Raw genomic sequence first — 12,458 nt, forward strand, 5'->3', positions numbered from 1 at the left:
CATTGATGGGAACCCCAAGTGATGCTTAAGTTTCTATCCAACAAACACCAAACAAAATGCTTGCAGAAGAAATTCAATTACTCCCAAGACCATATGCAATTGAATCTGCAACAAAAGGAATCTTGACTATTCTAAACTAGTCCCATATGGAAAATGAAACAAATGTTTTATAAACACAAAGAGAACCCAAAATTATGCTATTGAGCTTTGCAAATTACATGAACCAGAAGTTCTGGATAACACCATATTGAGATAACATACATAAGGTGTAGTGAAGGAGAAAATAAAAAAGGAATTATTTCATATATATATATATATGTATATATAACACCTGCCATGGCTTACAATGGTTAACCAGTAAAGCAGGGCAGGCTATAAGCAGACACAGAAAAAGGCCAAAACAGAGAACAACAGAAACAAGGAAGAGAAAATAAACAGGATTTAGACAAAGATCAAAGAAAAGACCTCTTTTCTTTTTCATCTCATCATGTCACAGCTTCCTGATTCTTTGTTGACATTCGCTTCAGAAACTCATAGGTAGTGATCATTGTTGTTGCAGACATGGACATTGAAGCCCACCGAGGCCCCAATCCTCTGTAACAAGCCATCCAACCTCCTTCCTTAACCAAATTCCTAATTGTGTGTGCAATAGTTGGCCCTCGACGCCCATTCTCTTCCCCATCCAAGACTTGCAATCTGGTCTTAATTGTATCAAGTGGCATTGTAATCAAAGCCGAAACACCACCCGCCATGGCTGCACTGACTCCCTGAACTGCCATTACAGTTTTCGAATCTGGCCTAAACCTGTTCACCCCATTCTCATTACCATATTCATCTTTTTTGCAAAAGTAATACCCAAATCCACTCCAAACCATCCTTTGTGCAATAGAGTAAGATGCCCACCACACTGCATTTGATGGCGCATATGTCAATATCGATATCCCAAACCCCCTATACAACCCCCTTGGCCCATCTGTATTCAAAATCTTCCTAAATGCATCGATCCCATTAGCATATTTACAAGCCGACACATTAGCAACACGTGAATTCAAATTCCCACCACAACCTCTACTACTACCTTGAACCATCAACCTTTGGCTCACCACATCAATTGGAGTCCAAACAAGTTGTGCAGCCATCGCGGCGCTCAACCCTGCAGCTGCATTGGCGACCGTGGCTGCAGTCGGCTCTGGAACCCCTAACCTAACCGTGGCCGAGCCCACATTACTCTTTGTAATCTCCAATGCAGTCATGTAAAGCGCCCGGGCTGGAATCGTGCCCGTCAAGGAAGTTCCAAATCCTCTATACAATGCCCTAAACCCTTCATTCCTTACAATCCAAAAAGCAGTCCTGATACAAGACACTTCTGATTGAGCTACTTGTTGCCTAGTTTTCAACACCACAATCGGGTAAAGCATCCCGGACACGCCTGAAAATAGTGCAGCACCGAGGAAGAAAAACTTCGATTTGTCGAGCATTTCCCAGTCAATCTCCGCCGGAATATGAACCTCTTTGGCAGCCGCAGCCGCCGTAGACGGCGATTCCTCCTCGGTAGCACTCAAATTCATCTTAGCCACTTTCCCCCAAATTTACAATTTTCACAAAATTCACTTCAAAATTCAGCTCTAATCCAACACTTTAACCATATGTACATAATTAACAGACAAAAAAACCCCCCCAAATTGGAAACTTTAACAAAAAGCCTAACCCTAACCCTAATTGTACGGACTGTACAAAAAACCAGCACAAAAAATCTATGAAATATGGTACAAAAAAGTTAACAAATTTAATTCGAAATTTTTCTAGTTCTTTTTCCTCTTGTGGAACCAGGTTTTGGATCGGAGGTGAACCGAAACGAAAGGATCTAACATTTCTTGGTAAATGAACTGAATTTACAAGAGAACCTTACCGGAGAGTGGAGCATCGTCCACCGGAGAATCTCCCCGGAAAGTTCGGATCTCGCCGGAGAAGAAAAAAAAGGAAATTTCTTGGGTTTCCGATTCTAGATCAAAATTCTCACAAATTCATACATAGAAACACACTATTTATATTAATACCTTTTAGAGAGAGAAAGAAAATGAGAGAGGGAGTATTTTTGTCCGTACAGAGAGTGGGAGAGTGGGAGAGAGAGGTGGGTTACCGGCAATGAGAGGTTTTATAAGGTGAGAATTTGAGAGGGAGAGAGAGGAGAGAGAAGAGGAGAAGAAACACACTATTTATATTAATACCTTTTAGAGAGAGAAAGAAAATGAGAGAGGGAGTATTTTTGTCCGTACAGAGAGTGGGAGAGTGGGAGAGAGAGGTGGGTTACCGGCAATGAGAGGTTTTATAAGGTGAGAATTTGAGAGGGAGAGAGAGGAGAGAGAAGAGGAGGGAATGGAGGGAGGAACTGACACGTGGAGGTTTTGGATTAGGGGTAGTTTGGGATTGATGGGGGTTTTTTGTTTGTTTTTGTTTTTGTTTTTGTTTTTGTGATTTGTTATTTGTCAACGTATGTCTGAAGGGTGTGACTACTGAGTGACATGGGAACTCTTATCCATAAGTTGGGACGAGATTAGATCCGGTGTGTGGGAGTGTGGGAGACATGATGTTTAAGAACCTATGGCCTTTTGCCATGTGTTGCAGAAGATAAAATGCGTTTAATATTATGGACAAAACGTAGGTACAGTATTTAAAGTGTTATTCTTTAAGTTTTTTTCTTAAGATTTAGTCATGTAGTTATTTAATTAAAAAATACATTTTTATTTCATGAGAAAATATTCATATGACAGAATCTTAAAAGAGGAACTTAAAAGACAGTATTTAAGTACTGTACCCAAGTTTTTCTCTAATATTATATACACAATATTTGAGTTGCCAAAATGTCATTGATGTTTGTCTCAGTCTATCGCTAGTACCACTTTATTGTCTATTATTTATAAATGGTCAACTCGACGGTTGTAGAAGAAAAGGTAAAAATGATTGTAATTATAGATTTATTGCAAAAAGTTATGAAATTATGGAAAAAAAATTGTAAAAAAAGAGTCCGGTTATAGAGTTTTTGCAAAGGACAATCACGTGTGAATCCACACATTTTTTTTTTTATAAGATAGAATTTTTACTCTAACCTAATCTAATCCACACATTTTAAAATGTATTGAACTCGTGACTTTCCTAATTTCAAAAATAGCAAAGAATAGATTGGCCTATATAGGGAGACTATTTTGTAAAATCCACAAATGAGGTATTGTATTGGGGTTTCTATTTATGAAGCATAGTGATTTTGTTTTGTTTTGTTTTTTTTTTTTGAGAAGATTTAACATAGTGATTTTATTTTATGTATTTATAGGTTTGATTAATCGGTGTTTTTAGGGTATTTGTTAATGATTTATTTTAAAAAAATTTTAATATAACTTTTATAAAAAATATAAAAAATTGTGAAAAAAATTAGTTACTTTTTTTTTTCCAAAAAATATTTCTAAAATTATTTCCTAGATCAATGTCTTTGCGGCATCCACTAACTTTTTCATTTACTTATTATTATTGTTTTTATGAACAAGAAAAAGTTTTAATTAGAGGAAGAAGTAGGCCTAGGGCCCGAGCCATCTACCCTCTCGACCTCAAACACATGGGCTGGGAGGCTGGAGATAGGGACGGCCTAGGCTAGAGCGAGTATAATAGGGAGCCCATGCTGCTAAAGCAAAAGCTAGTGATGGGCTTATGTGTATAAATTTTGATTTTAATGTTGGTAGAGACATCTTTAGGAGCCGGATTGGCCTAGACAAGTGGGGTTTGTGTGGAGGCCGAAAGCCCAATTTAAATGGACTGAACATTTGGGGTTTGGTTGATCCTTTATTTCAGCCTTAATTAAAGGTTGAATCTCGCACAAAGATTTCTTCAAGTAAAGTTTGATTTGCTGAGCTGAGTTTACCATATCCTGGATACTTGTGTGTTTAGGGAATGCAACCGAATGTATGTATTTTGTTTTGATAATTTAATAGTGGGGTGGAGAGAATTAAACTCTAAACGTTTCTATAGCAACTAGTTGAATTAGGAGGTTTTTGAGCGAATTTTTATATTTTAGATAGGCAAGATGCATGTGTGTATTTACATTAATATTTTTCTATTATCATTTTCATTATATAAAAATAAAAATACATTCTCAGTTTAATTTTTTTCAAGACGCTTATTAGAGCATCTGTATCAGGTGTGGTAAATGTGCCAAATGCCAAATATTTGGCACATTTACCACACCAAACAAAAAAATGAAGTTTTATGAGATGAGGCAAATCTCAAAATTTATACCACATTGCTACAGTACCGTTGCAAATTTGCAACGGTACGGACAGATGTGGCAAAATTTTTAATCTTTTTATATTCTCTTTTCTCTCTCCTCTCTCTTCATTTTTTTTCTTTTCTCTTCTCTCTCACACACCGGCTCCCTCTCTCACATCAGACCAGCTCTTCCCTTCTCTCTCACTCACCGGCTCGCCATCGTAACTCAGATTCGATCGCCACTCCGATCGGATCATCGGTCTTCTCTCATCGCCATCGTCACTCCGATCGGCGAATCATCGGTCTTCTTTCATTGCCATCGTCACTCCGATAACCAAAAAAAAAAAAAAAAAAAAAAAAAAAAAAAAAAAAAAGAAGAAGAAGAAACCTCCATTGCCGCCACCGGACCACAGCCATTGGACCCACGATCCATGACCATAATCACCGGACCACAGCCATCGGCATCCCACAATCGCCGGAGCACAATCATCGGCGGAGCCCACTCATCGACAAACCACATCAACGAAGCACAGAGAGAGAAGAGACAAGAAATAAGTGAGAGAGGAAAGAGAAAGATAGAGCAAAGAGAGAGCGTTAAGTGAATAAAAAAAAAAAAAAAATCAGCTTGGCTTGATGCTCCGGCCTGGGTTTCGTCAGAGAGGGAGGCAGAGACGTCGAGCAGAGGGAGAGAGCGAGCAGGGAAATGGTGAAACAGGGAACAGAAATGAGAAAGACAGAGAAGAAAAGAAAGTGTGCCCCACTGAAAAAAAAAAAAAAATATACGGTTTATAATTGGTGAACAGTGCGGTCTCAAATATGAGATTGCACTGTTCATCAATTGCAAAAATTATACCATTTAAAACATTTGATGGAGCAAGCTTTTGGGTTAAAAATGCTAAAAAAATAAGATTTTTAGCATTTGAAAGGTTTGATAAGAATGCTCTTATAGAGTTATTGCAAAGGACAATCACATGTGAATCCATACACTTCTAAAATGCACTAAACTCGTGACTTTCTTAATTTAAAAAATCGCAAAGAGTAAATTGGCCTATATAGGCAGACTATTTTGTAAAATCCACAAAAGAGGTATTGTATTGGGGTTTCTATTTATGAAACATAGTGATTTTGTTTTATTTTGTTTTGTTTTTTTGAGAAGATTTAGCATGGTGGTTTTATTTTATGTATTTATAGGTTTGATTAAGGGCTTTTTAGGGTATTTGTTAATGAACTATTTTAAAAAAATTTTATATAACTTTTTTAAGAAATATAAAAAATTGTGAAAAAATTCAGTTACTTTTTTTTCTCTAAAAAAAATTTCTAAAATTATTTCATAAATTAATGCTGTAAGGACTGGGTTTGAGCACTTCTTCTGTTGGATGAGTGAAATCAGGCCCAACTAACCCAATACAATAAATATATAGAGAACGAGTTTAAGGACTAGACCTTAGTGAGGGTTACAACAACTAGACATGGTTATGAGTTGATTTGAATAATAAGGACATGGACTAAAGTATTAAATTTTGTCCTCGGCCCTCATCTGAGGAGTTGGTCGTTCTTTCAGTACCTGGTTATAAAGGCTTCAAAGGTGATACAAATTGCTATCGTGCTTTCTATTTTTTCTCTCTCCCTTTTTTTGGAGGATTTCTTACATTATATACCCCCTTCCAGTTGATCCTGGCTCTCTATTTCTTGATCATGCAGGTTACTACTCGAGTGTTTGTCCTATTAGCCACCTTCCCAAACCTTCTGTGAGTTGCAGCAACCAAGGTAGCACTGTTCAGGGGTCATTTCTTCATTAATGCGGTCAGGACATTAGTTGTGGGCATTTAATGCGGGGCGGCAGTTTCTCATTGAATTGCTCCTCCACCATGCGCCCATAGCTGACTCATTGTGCTCGTCCTTTTTCTTGGGATGCTCTGGGAGACTGCCTTTGATGGCGTGCTGATCTTCCCTTCTGTGATTTCGACTGGCCGAGGACAGGATCGTCCTCAGCGATGTTTTTTGGCTCTTTGGACTTCCTTCGTTCGTCCTCGGACATTTCTTCCTCCTCGGCGTGGGTCTTGAGCTTGGTATAAAATGGGCTGGGGTTGTCAAATTCTTGGACCTCACAAATGCCTTTACAATATCCACTAACTTTTTCATTTATTTATTATTATTGTTTTATGAATAAGAAAAAAGTTTTAATAAGAGGAAGAAGTAGGCCTTGGGCCGAGCCATCTACCCTCTCAACCTCAAACACACGGGCTGGGAGGCTGGAAATAAGGACGGCCTAGACTAGAGTGAGTATAATAGGGAGCTAGGGATGGGCTTATATGTATACATTTTGATTTTAATGTTGGTGGAGACATCTTTAGGAGCCGGATTGGTCTAGACAGGTGGGGTTTGTGTGGAGGCCGAAAGCCCAATTTAAATGGACTGGACGTTTGGGGTTTGGTTGATCCTTACTTTAGCCATAAATTTTTTTGTTGAGCCATAATTAAAGGTTGAATCTCGCATAAGATTTCTTGTAGTAAAGTTTAATTTGCTGAGCTGTGTTTACCATATCCTGGATACTTGTGCGTTTAGGGAATGCAACCGAATGTATGTATTTTGTTTTGATAATTTAATAGTGGGGTGGAGAGAATTAAACACTAAACGTTTCTATAGCAACTAGTTGAATTATGAGGTTTTTGAGCGAATTTTTATATTTTAAATAGGCAAGATGCATGTGTGTATTCACATTAATATTTTTCTATTCTCATTTTCATTACATAAAAATAAAAATACATTCTCAATTTAATTTGTTTCAAGAGGCTTATTATGCTCTGACACCATTCTAGTTTCTACATGTCAATATTATTATCAGAATATCAGTTTTCTTTTTCTCCCAAATCAAAGGAAACCTGCAAAGCAAAGCTGGATACAAAGAAAGTAGTGTCAGGCTGCAAATCAACAAAGAAAGATGATTAAAAGAGTAAGTAGATCGATCGTCACTTGAATCCTAACTTGCTTTAGAGAAAAATTATGTCTCTTTCATTTTTTTACCCTTTTGTCAGTTCTTTCTACTACTCAAATGTATTTTCCTTTTATTTTCTTGTAAATTGTAGTGGTTAAACTCAGTTTCCTAAATAAAATTTGGTTGTAAAGGTCTAAAGGGTCTAAAATTTGAGTCCAAGACTTGTGGGGTTGTGCTGAGAGCATTCTCATAAGCTCTCTCATAAAAAATGCCATTTTAACACACCAAAAACCTACTTTATCATTTTAGCATATCATTTTACAATATCTTATTTATCAGATGTTTTATTCTTCAATTATATACATTAAAATAATATTTACTACAAATTAAAATAATATATTATCTTAAATCCTAGCCAATATACAAACACCTAACTCAGTGGCAGTTGCCACCAACCAACCAACAACCACCGCTACAACAACCACCACAAACTACACCCACAATCACCGGCTCCTCCAACAAATTCCAAATTCAAAAACCTCAACAAAAGAGAGGAAAAAAAAAAAAACTCAACCAACCAAAAAAATAAAGAATAAAACGCTGACCCAAACTCAACCAACGATCGGTGACGACTGTGGGGGTCGGTGGTGAGGACTAGCTAGATTGGCGGCGAGGATTGGCGAGATCGGCGGCGAGGACTAGCGAGATCGGCGGCGGCGCTAGTGAGACCAAAGGAGTAATCGGCGGCAAGTTCAGAGGAGAGATTGGCGAGATTGGACTTTCGGGGGCGAGCAGGGAGGACAGTGGCGGAGCTTGATTGGACGCTAGTGTGGTTTGGGTTCTTGATTGTCAATGTTTGATTGGAAGGATTGATGGAAAGGATGAGAGGCTGAGAGAGTGAATTAGAGGTTGTGAGGATTGATAGAGAGGAAGAGAGGATGAGAGAGTGAAACAGATGTCACGGTGAGAGAAGAGAGAGAAAGATGAATAAAAAAATATTAAACACATATGGCATTCTCATTTGTACCGTGCCAAAAATGAGAGCGTATTGTAGCATGTCTCAAAATTTTAGCACATTTAGCACACCTCATGATGCTTTGTTTTTGGTGTTTGTGTGCCAAATGCCAAATATTTGGCATTTGGCATACCTAATGAAAATGCACTGACCATGTCTTATTGTCCCCAAAGTTTTTTTTTCCCCCCAAAATTTGTTGTCCTCATTGCTGATGTCAAACTTTTTGAATCGATAACATTATACCATATCAAACCCTTTTTTTATCTATTATACCATATCATTTTATAATACACCCAACATTTCAGCTTTCATTTTACCATACTACACATTAAAATAATATAAAGTAAAAAAAAATGTTATAAAAATATTTCTCTCTATGAAAGAAAAAGGAGAGAGAGAGAGAGTAATAAAAAAAATTTAAGTTTACAATTAGTGAATAGGAAATTTAAGTTTTTTTTTTTTTGGTCACGATTCACAATTCAATGCTCAAACTTCAAATTCTTAGGTTTTGCATCTTATGGAAAATTAAAAAGCAAAGTATAAAATCCATCTTTGTCAATTTAGTACTTTTTTTTTTTAGGGGTAAAAAAAAACTTGTATATGTAGAAGTCTATTGTAGTAGGTTTGTAAAATTTTTAGCAAACACACATTTGGGTAATGTGTGTAGTTTGCGTCACAATGCTAAAAAACAGGATATCCAGAGTTTTATGACTCTAGATACTAAGGAGCTATTTGGATGAAAAAAATGATCACTCATTATTTATCACTCAAATATCATCACTTATTACTTAATAACTCATCACTTATCACTGAAAATACTCCAACTTCTTAAGGTGGCATGTTTGACACTTGTTTCCAACTTCTGATAACTCAAAAAATTTTACTTTTTGTGGGACCCACGGATTGACTTGGTGCAGCTTTTACTTATTATTATTATTATTATTATTCATTCTTCAACCCGCAATACCCAAACTCACCAAACCCAGGAGCTTCTTATTTTTATTTATTTATTTTTTTCCTTCAACCCCCAATACCCATAACAACCACTCACCGAACCCAGGAGCTTCTTATTTTTATTTATTTATTTTTTTTCCTTCAACCCCCAATACCCACAACAACCACTCACCGAACCTAGGAGCTTCTTATTTTTTATTTTTCCTTCAACCCCCAATACCCACAACAACCACTTCGGTTATGAGCTTGAAGCACAACCCCAGAAAATTCATTAGCATCCTCGACAGACCCATCTCCGATCTGAAACAAGTACTATTTGGTGCTCACTTTAGACAACTACTGTTTTTTCCACTGATGAGAAGAAAGCTTTGTGCTTGAGAATGGCTAAAACCAATGACTGAAACAAATACCAGAAACAACTTTGGTTGTGGTGATCGAGGACTTGGTGAATTTAATGGAAGATGATGTTTTAGCTAAAGAAGCAATAGATGTGAGAAAGGAAGGAAAAAAGAAAAGAAAAAGAATCCAGATCTGAACCTGCAACGGGTGGAAAGAAAGGAGGAGGAGCAAATGTGATAAAAGAAAGAAAGAGAAGTGAAAAAGCTTTTGGTGTTTGATGTGACAACACAAAGTATTGGGATCCACAGATTCTATTTAATTACCAAATTGCCATGTAACTCATAACTCAAGTATCTGAAAACACCTCAAACTTGTTTCCAGTTTCTATAATTCACTACTCACTTTGATGAGAATTGAGTGATGAAAACAAAATTTGAAAATACATCCAAACAAGCTATTGCTCTGTGAGACTCACTATTTTTGAGTGATGAGTGATGGAAACAGAGTGATGGGTGATGGAAACACCAAAATCAAACAGGCCCTAAGAAATAGCATCTAGTATTTTCAAACTATTCTATTTTACAATCTTAAAAACTAATTTATTTATTATACCATACCATTTTACAATACACCCAACATTTTAACTTTTATTTTAAAATACAAAACATTAAAATAATATAAATTATTCAATAAAATAAATGTAATAAATATATAGAGAGAAGAGAGAGAAAAATAATAAATAGAGAGAGAGAGAGAGGGAGAAAAGAGAGAGAATAAAATATTATAAAAATTATAGAAGCTTGACATAGTACCATCATATATTTAGATGGTACTGTAACACAATTGTAATTTTTTTTTTAAAATAATCAGAAGACTGAATAATGGGTTTTTTTTTTTTTTTTGGGGTACTTTGATGCTAAAATATACCAACATATGGTATTTAAGAGACCTGGTACTGATGCTTGCTCCCAAGTAAGCTAATAAAGTCCATCTTTATTTCTAAAATAATATATAGAATGCTGTGCATTTAACCCACCACCTCGATGAGCCTAACTCGATTTGACAAGTGACACCTAAGATTGGTCTTTGGTGAGTTGATGAGTTGGATTTTCAATTTGTCTTATCATCCTGATTTTTGTTTGAAGCTTGGTTTGGGTGGACTCGTGGTTAGATTTGTAAAATTTTCAACTAGAGTAATCTGTCTCAACCTAACTATTGTAATAGTTCAATTAATTTTTTATTTATATATGAATTTTATTTATTTAGAGACTTACATTCAATTTAGTAGTTTGATTATTTAAATATTTTAAGACTTAATTTTGATGAAATTAGAGTATTACAACTAATTTTAAAATTGCAATAATTTATTGAATAATATGTTTATAAAGTTGAATGAAAGCACAAATGTTTTATTAATATGATAAAATGGTCTCAAGCTAATCCTTGCAAGTTAGGTTGGGTTTGTTTTTAGAGTTGTCATGGGTTAGGTCAAGTTTGGGGCATTTTCAATCTAAGAAAATCCCCAATCCAACCGAACCTAACCTAACACAAGTATACTTTTGAGTATGTATAATGTTTACCTTTAGTGGAAACAACATCATCCTTTATGAAAGGAAATATATATATATATATATATATATATATTTTCCTAGAAATTAAGTCAAACTCAAGTAGGAGGTTCAATTCAACCTCTGAACATAAGGTAGCGCTGCCCTTGAGTTCATGGTTTTTTTTTTTTTTTTTCGTAATGATTCCAATAAGAATCAAACATTTCTTATTCTGAGTAAGAGAACCATATTCATGAGGAACTTGACTTCAAACGTCATACAGACAAGATTATGTTGCATGGACACGACAATTTTGGCCTAGTACTCGTGTCCGACACGTGTTGGACACAAATACTGGTAAGACACGCCAAAAATATGTGTCCAAAAGGTGTCCCTTCTTTTTCTTTTCTTTTTTATTTTGAAATTTTGACACGGCATTGACACAGCTCTGAATGTTCAATAAGGGTATGCAACACTCTTGAACGTTTAGATCCCAAAATACAAATTATCAATTCAAGCTTATAATCAAACAATTAATGTGCAGAACATGAACAAAAGCCAATAATAGAATTGATAAACAATCTAAGCCAAATATAAACACATCCACAACAAAAAATAAATGGAAAAAATAAAGGAAAGGAAGATGCAAACACACGGACAACACATGATGTGTTATCGAAGAGGAAACCGAAGCCCTCGGCGTAAAACCTCTCCGCCGCCCTCCAAGCGGTCAATAATCCACTAAAGAATGTAGTTGGGATACATGAACAACAGAAGACCCTCCAAGCCTAATCTACCCAATGTACCTAAGCCCTCCAAGCTTCTTACTCCAACGAGGTTGAGCCAAACCTATTTCTTCTTTAACTTACCGGATTCCGCTACTAAATCATAGCATCAACCAATGTAGATTGGTCCCTTCATAACTGCTTCCCAAAGCACCAAATTAAACATTCTCATAGATGTGGATGTGGTGAGATAAGAATTTGGCAAAGAACCTCTCAAGGGTATAACAATGGAGAGGAAGAGAGTAGAGAAATTTGTAAAGACTCTAAGGTAAACATTATAGATGAATCAATCTTGCTTTTCTCTAGGGTTTCTCTCAAAAATTCTCTCTGAAAGCTCTCTACATTTAGTGGGTATAAGGGTCTATATATAGTGGTGTGTGTTTGGAATACGAAGAGATAGTTTTTGCCAAACAGGGCTGGTTGGCGGCTTGGTCTCGCGGCTTGTCCAAGTCTTGAGTTCAAGTCGCGAGATAACGGCTTGGTCAGCCTGAGACTTTTGTCCTGTAGTGCGACAGCTGGTGCGACCCTTTAGCTCCCCTGTGTGCTTCTCACGTGCCTGCAGTTGGCGGCTTGCTAGTCGCGAGTCAGTCGCGAGTCCTAGCCTCGAAACTCTGCTTCTTTGCACAAAC

At 36.5% G+C, this 12,458-nt stretch overlaps 1 protein-coding gene across 1 annotated transcript; it reads right to left on the minus strand.

Moving 5' to 3' along the window:
- Positions 1-147: 147 nt before the first annotated feature.
- Positions 148-2,134, minus strand: LOC112012891 (uncharacterized). The gene has a single exon (XM_024045262.2). It carries the CDS (start codon positions 1,566-1,568, stop codon positions 486-488), a length of 1,083 nt encoding a protein of 360 aa, XP_023901030.1. The 5' UTR covers positions 1,569-2,134; the 3' UTR covers positions 148-485.
- Positions 2,135-12,458: the final 10,324 nt, after the last annotated feature.

Source organism: Quercus suber, unplaced genomic scaffold (assembly GCF_002906115.3).
Source record: "Quercus suber isolate HL8 unplaced genomic scaffold, Cork oak 2.0 scaffold_24, whole genome shotgun sequence".
NCBI lineage: Eukaryota > Viridiplantae > Streptophyta > Magnoliopsida > Fagales > Fagaceae > Quercus > Quercus suber.

What these genes read in the sequence shown, in the direction of transcription:
- LOC112012891 (XM_024045262.2), bottom strand. Translation starts at nt 1,568, where the DNA reads ATGAATTTGAGTGCTACCGAGGAGGAATCGCCGTCTACGGCGGCTGCG.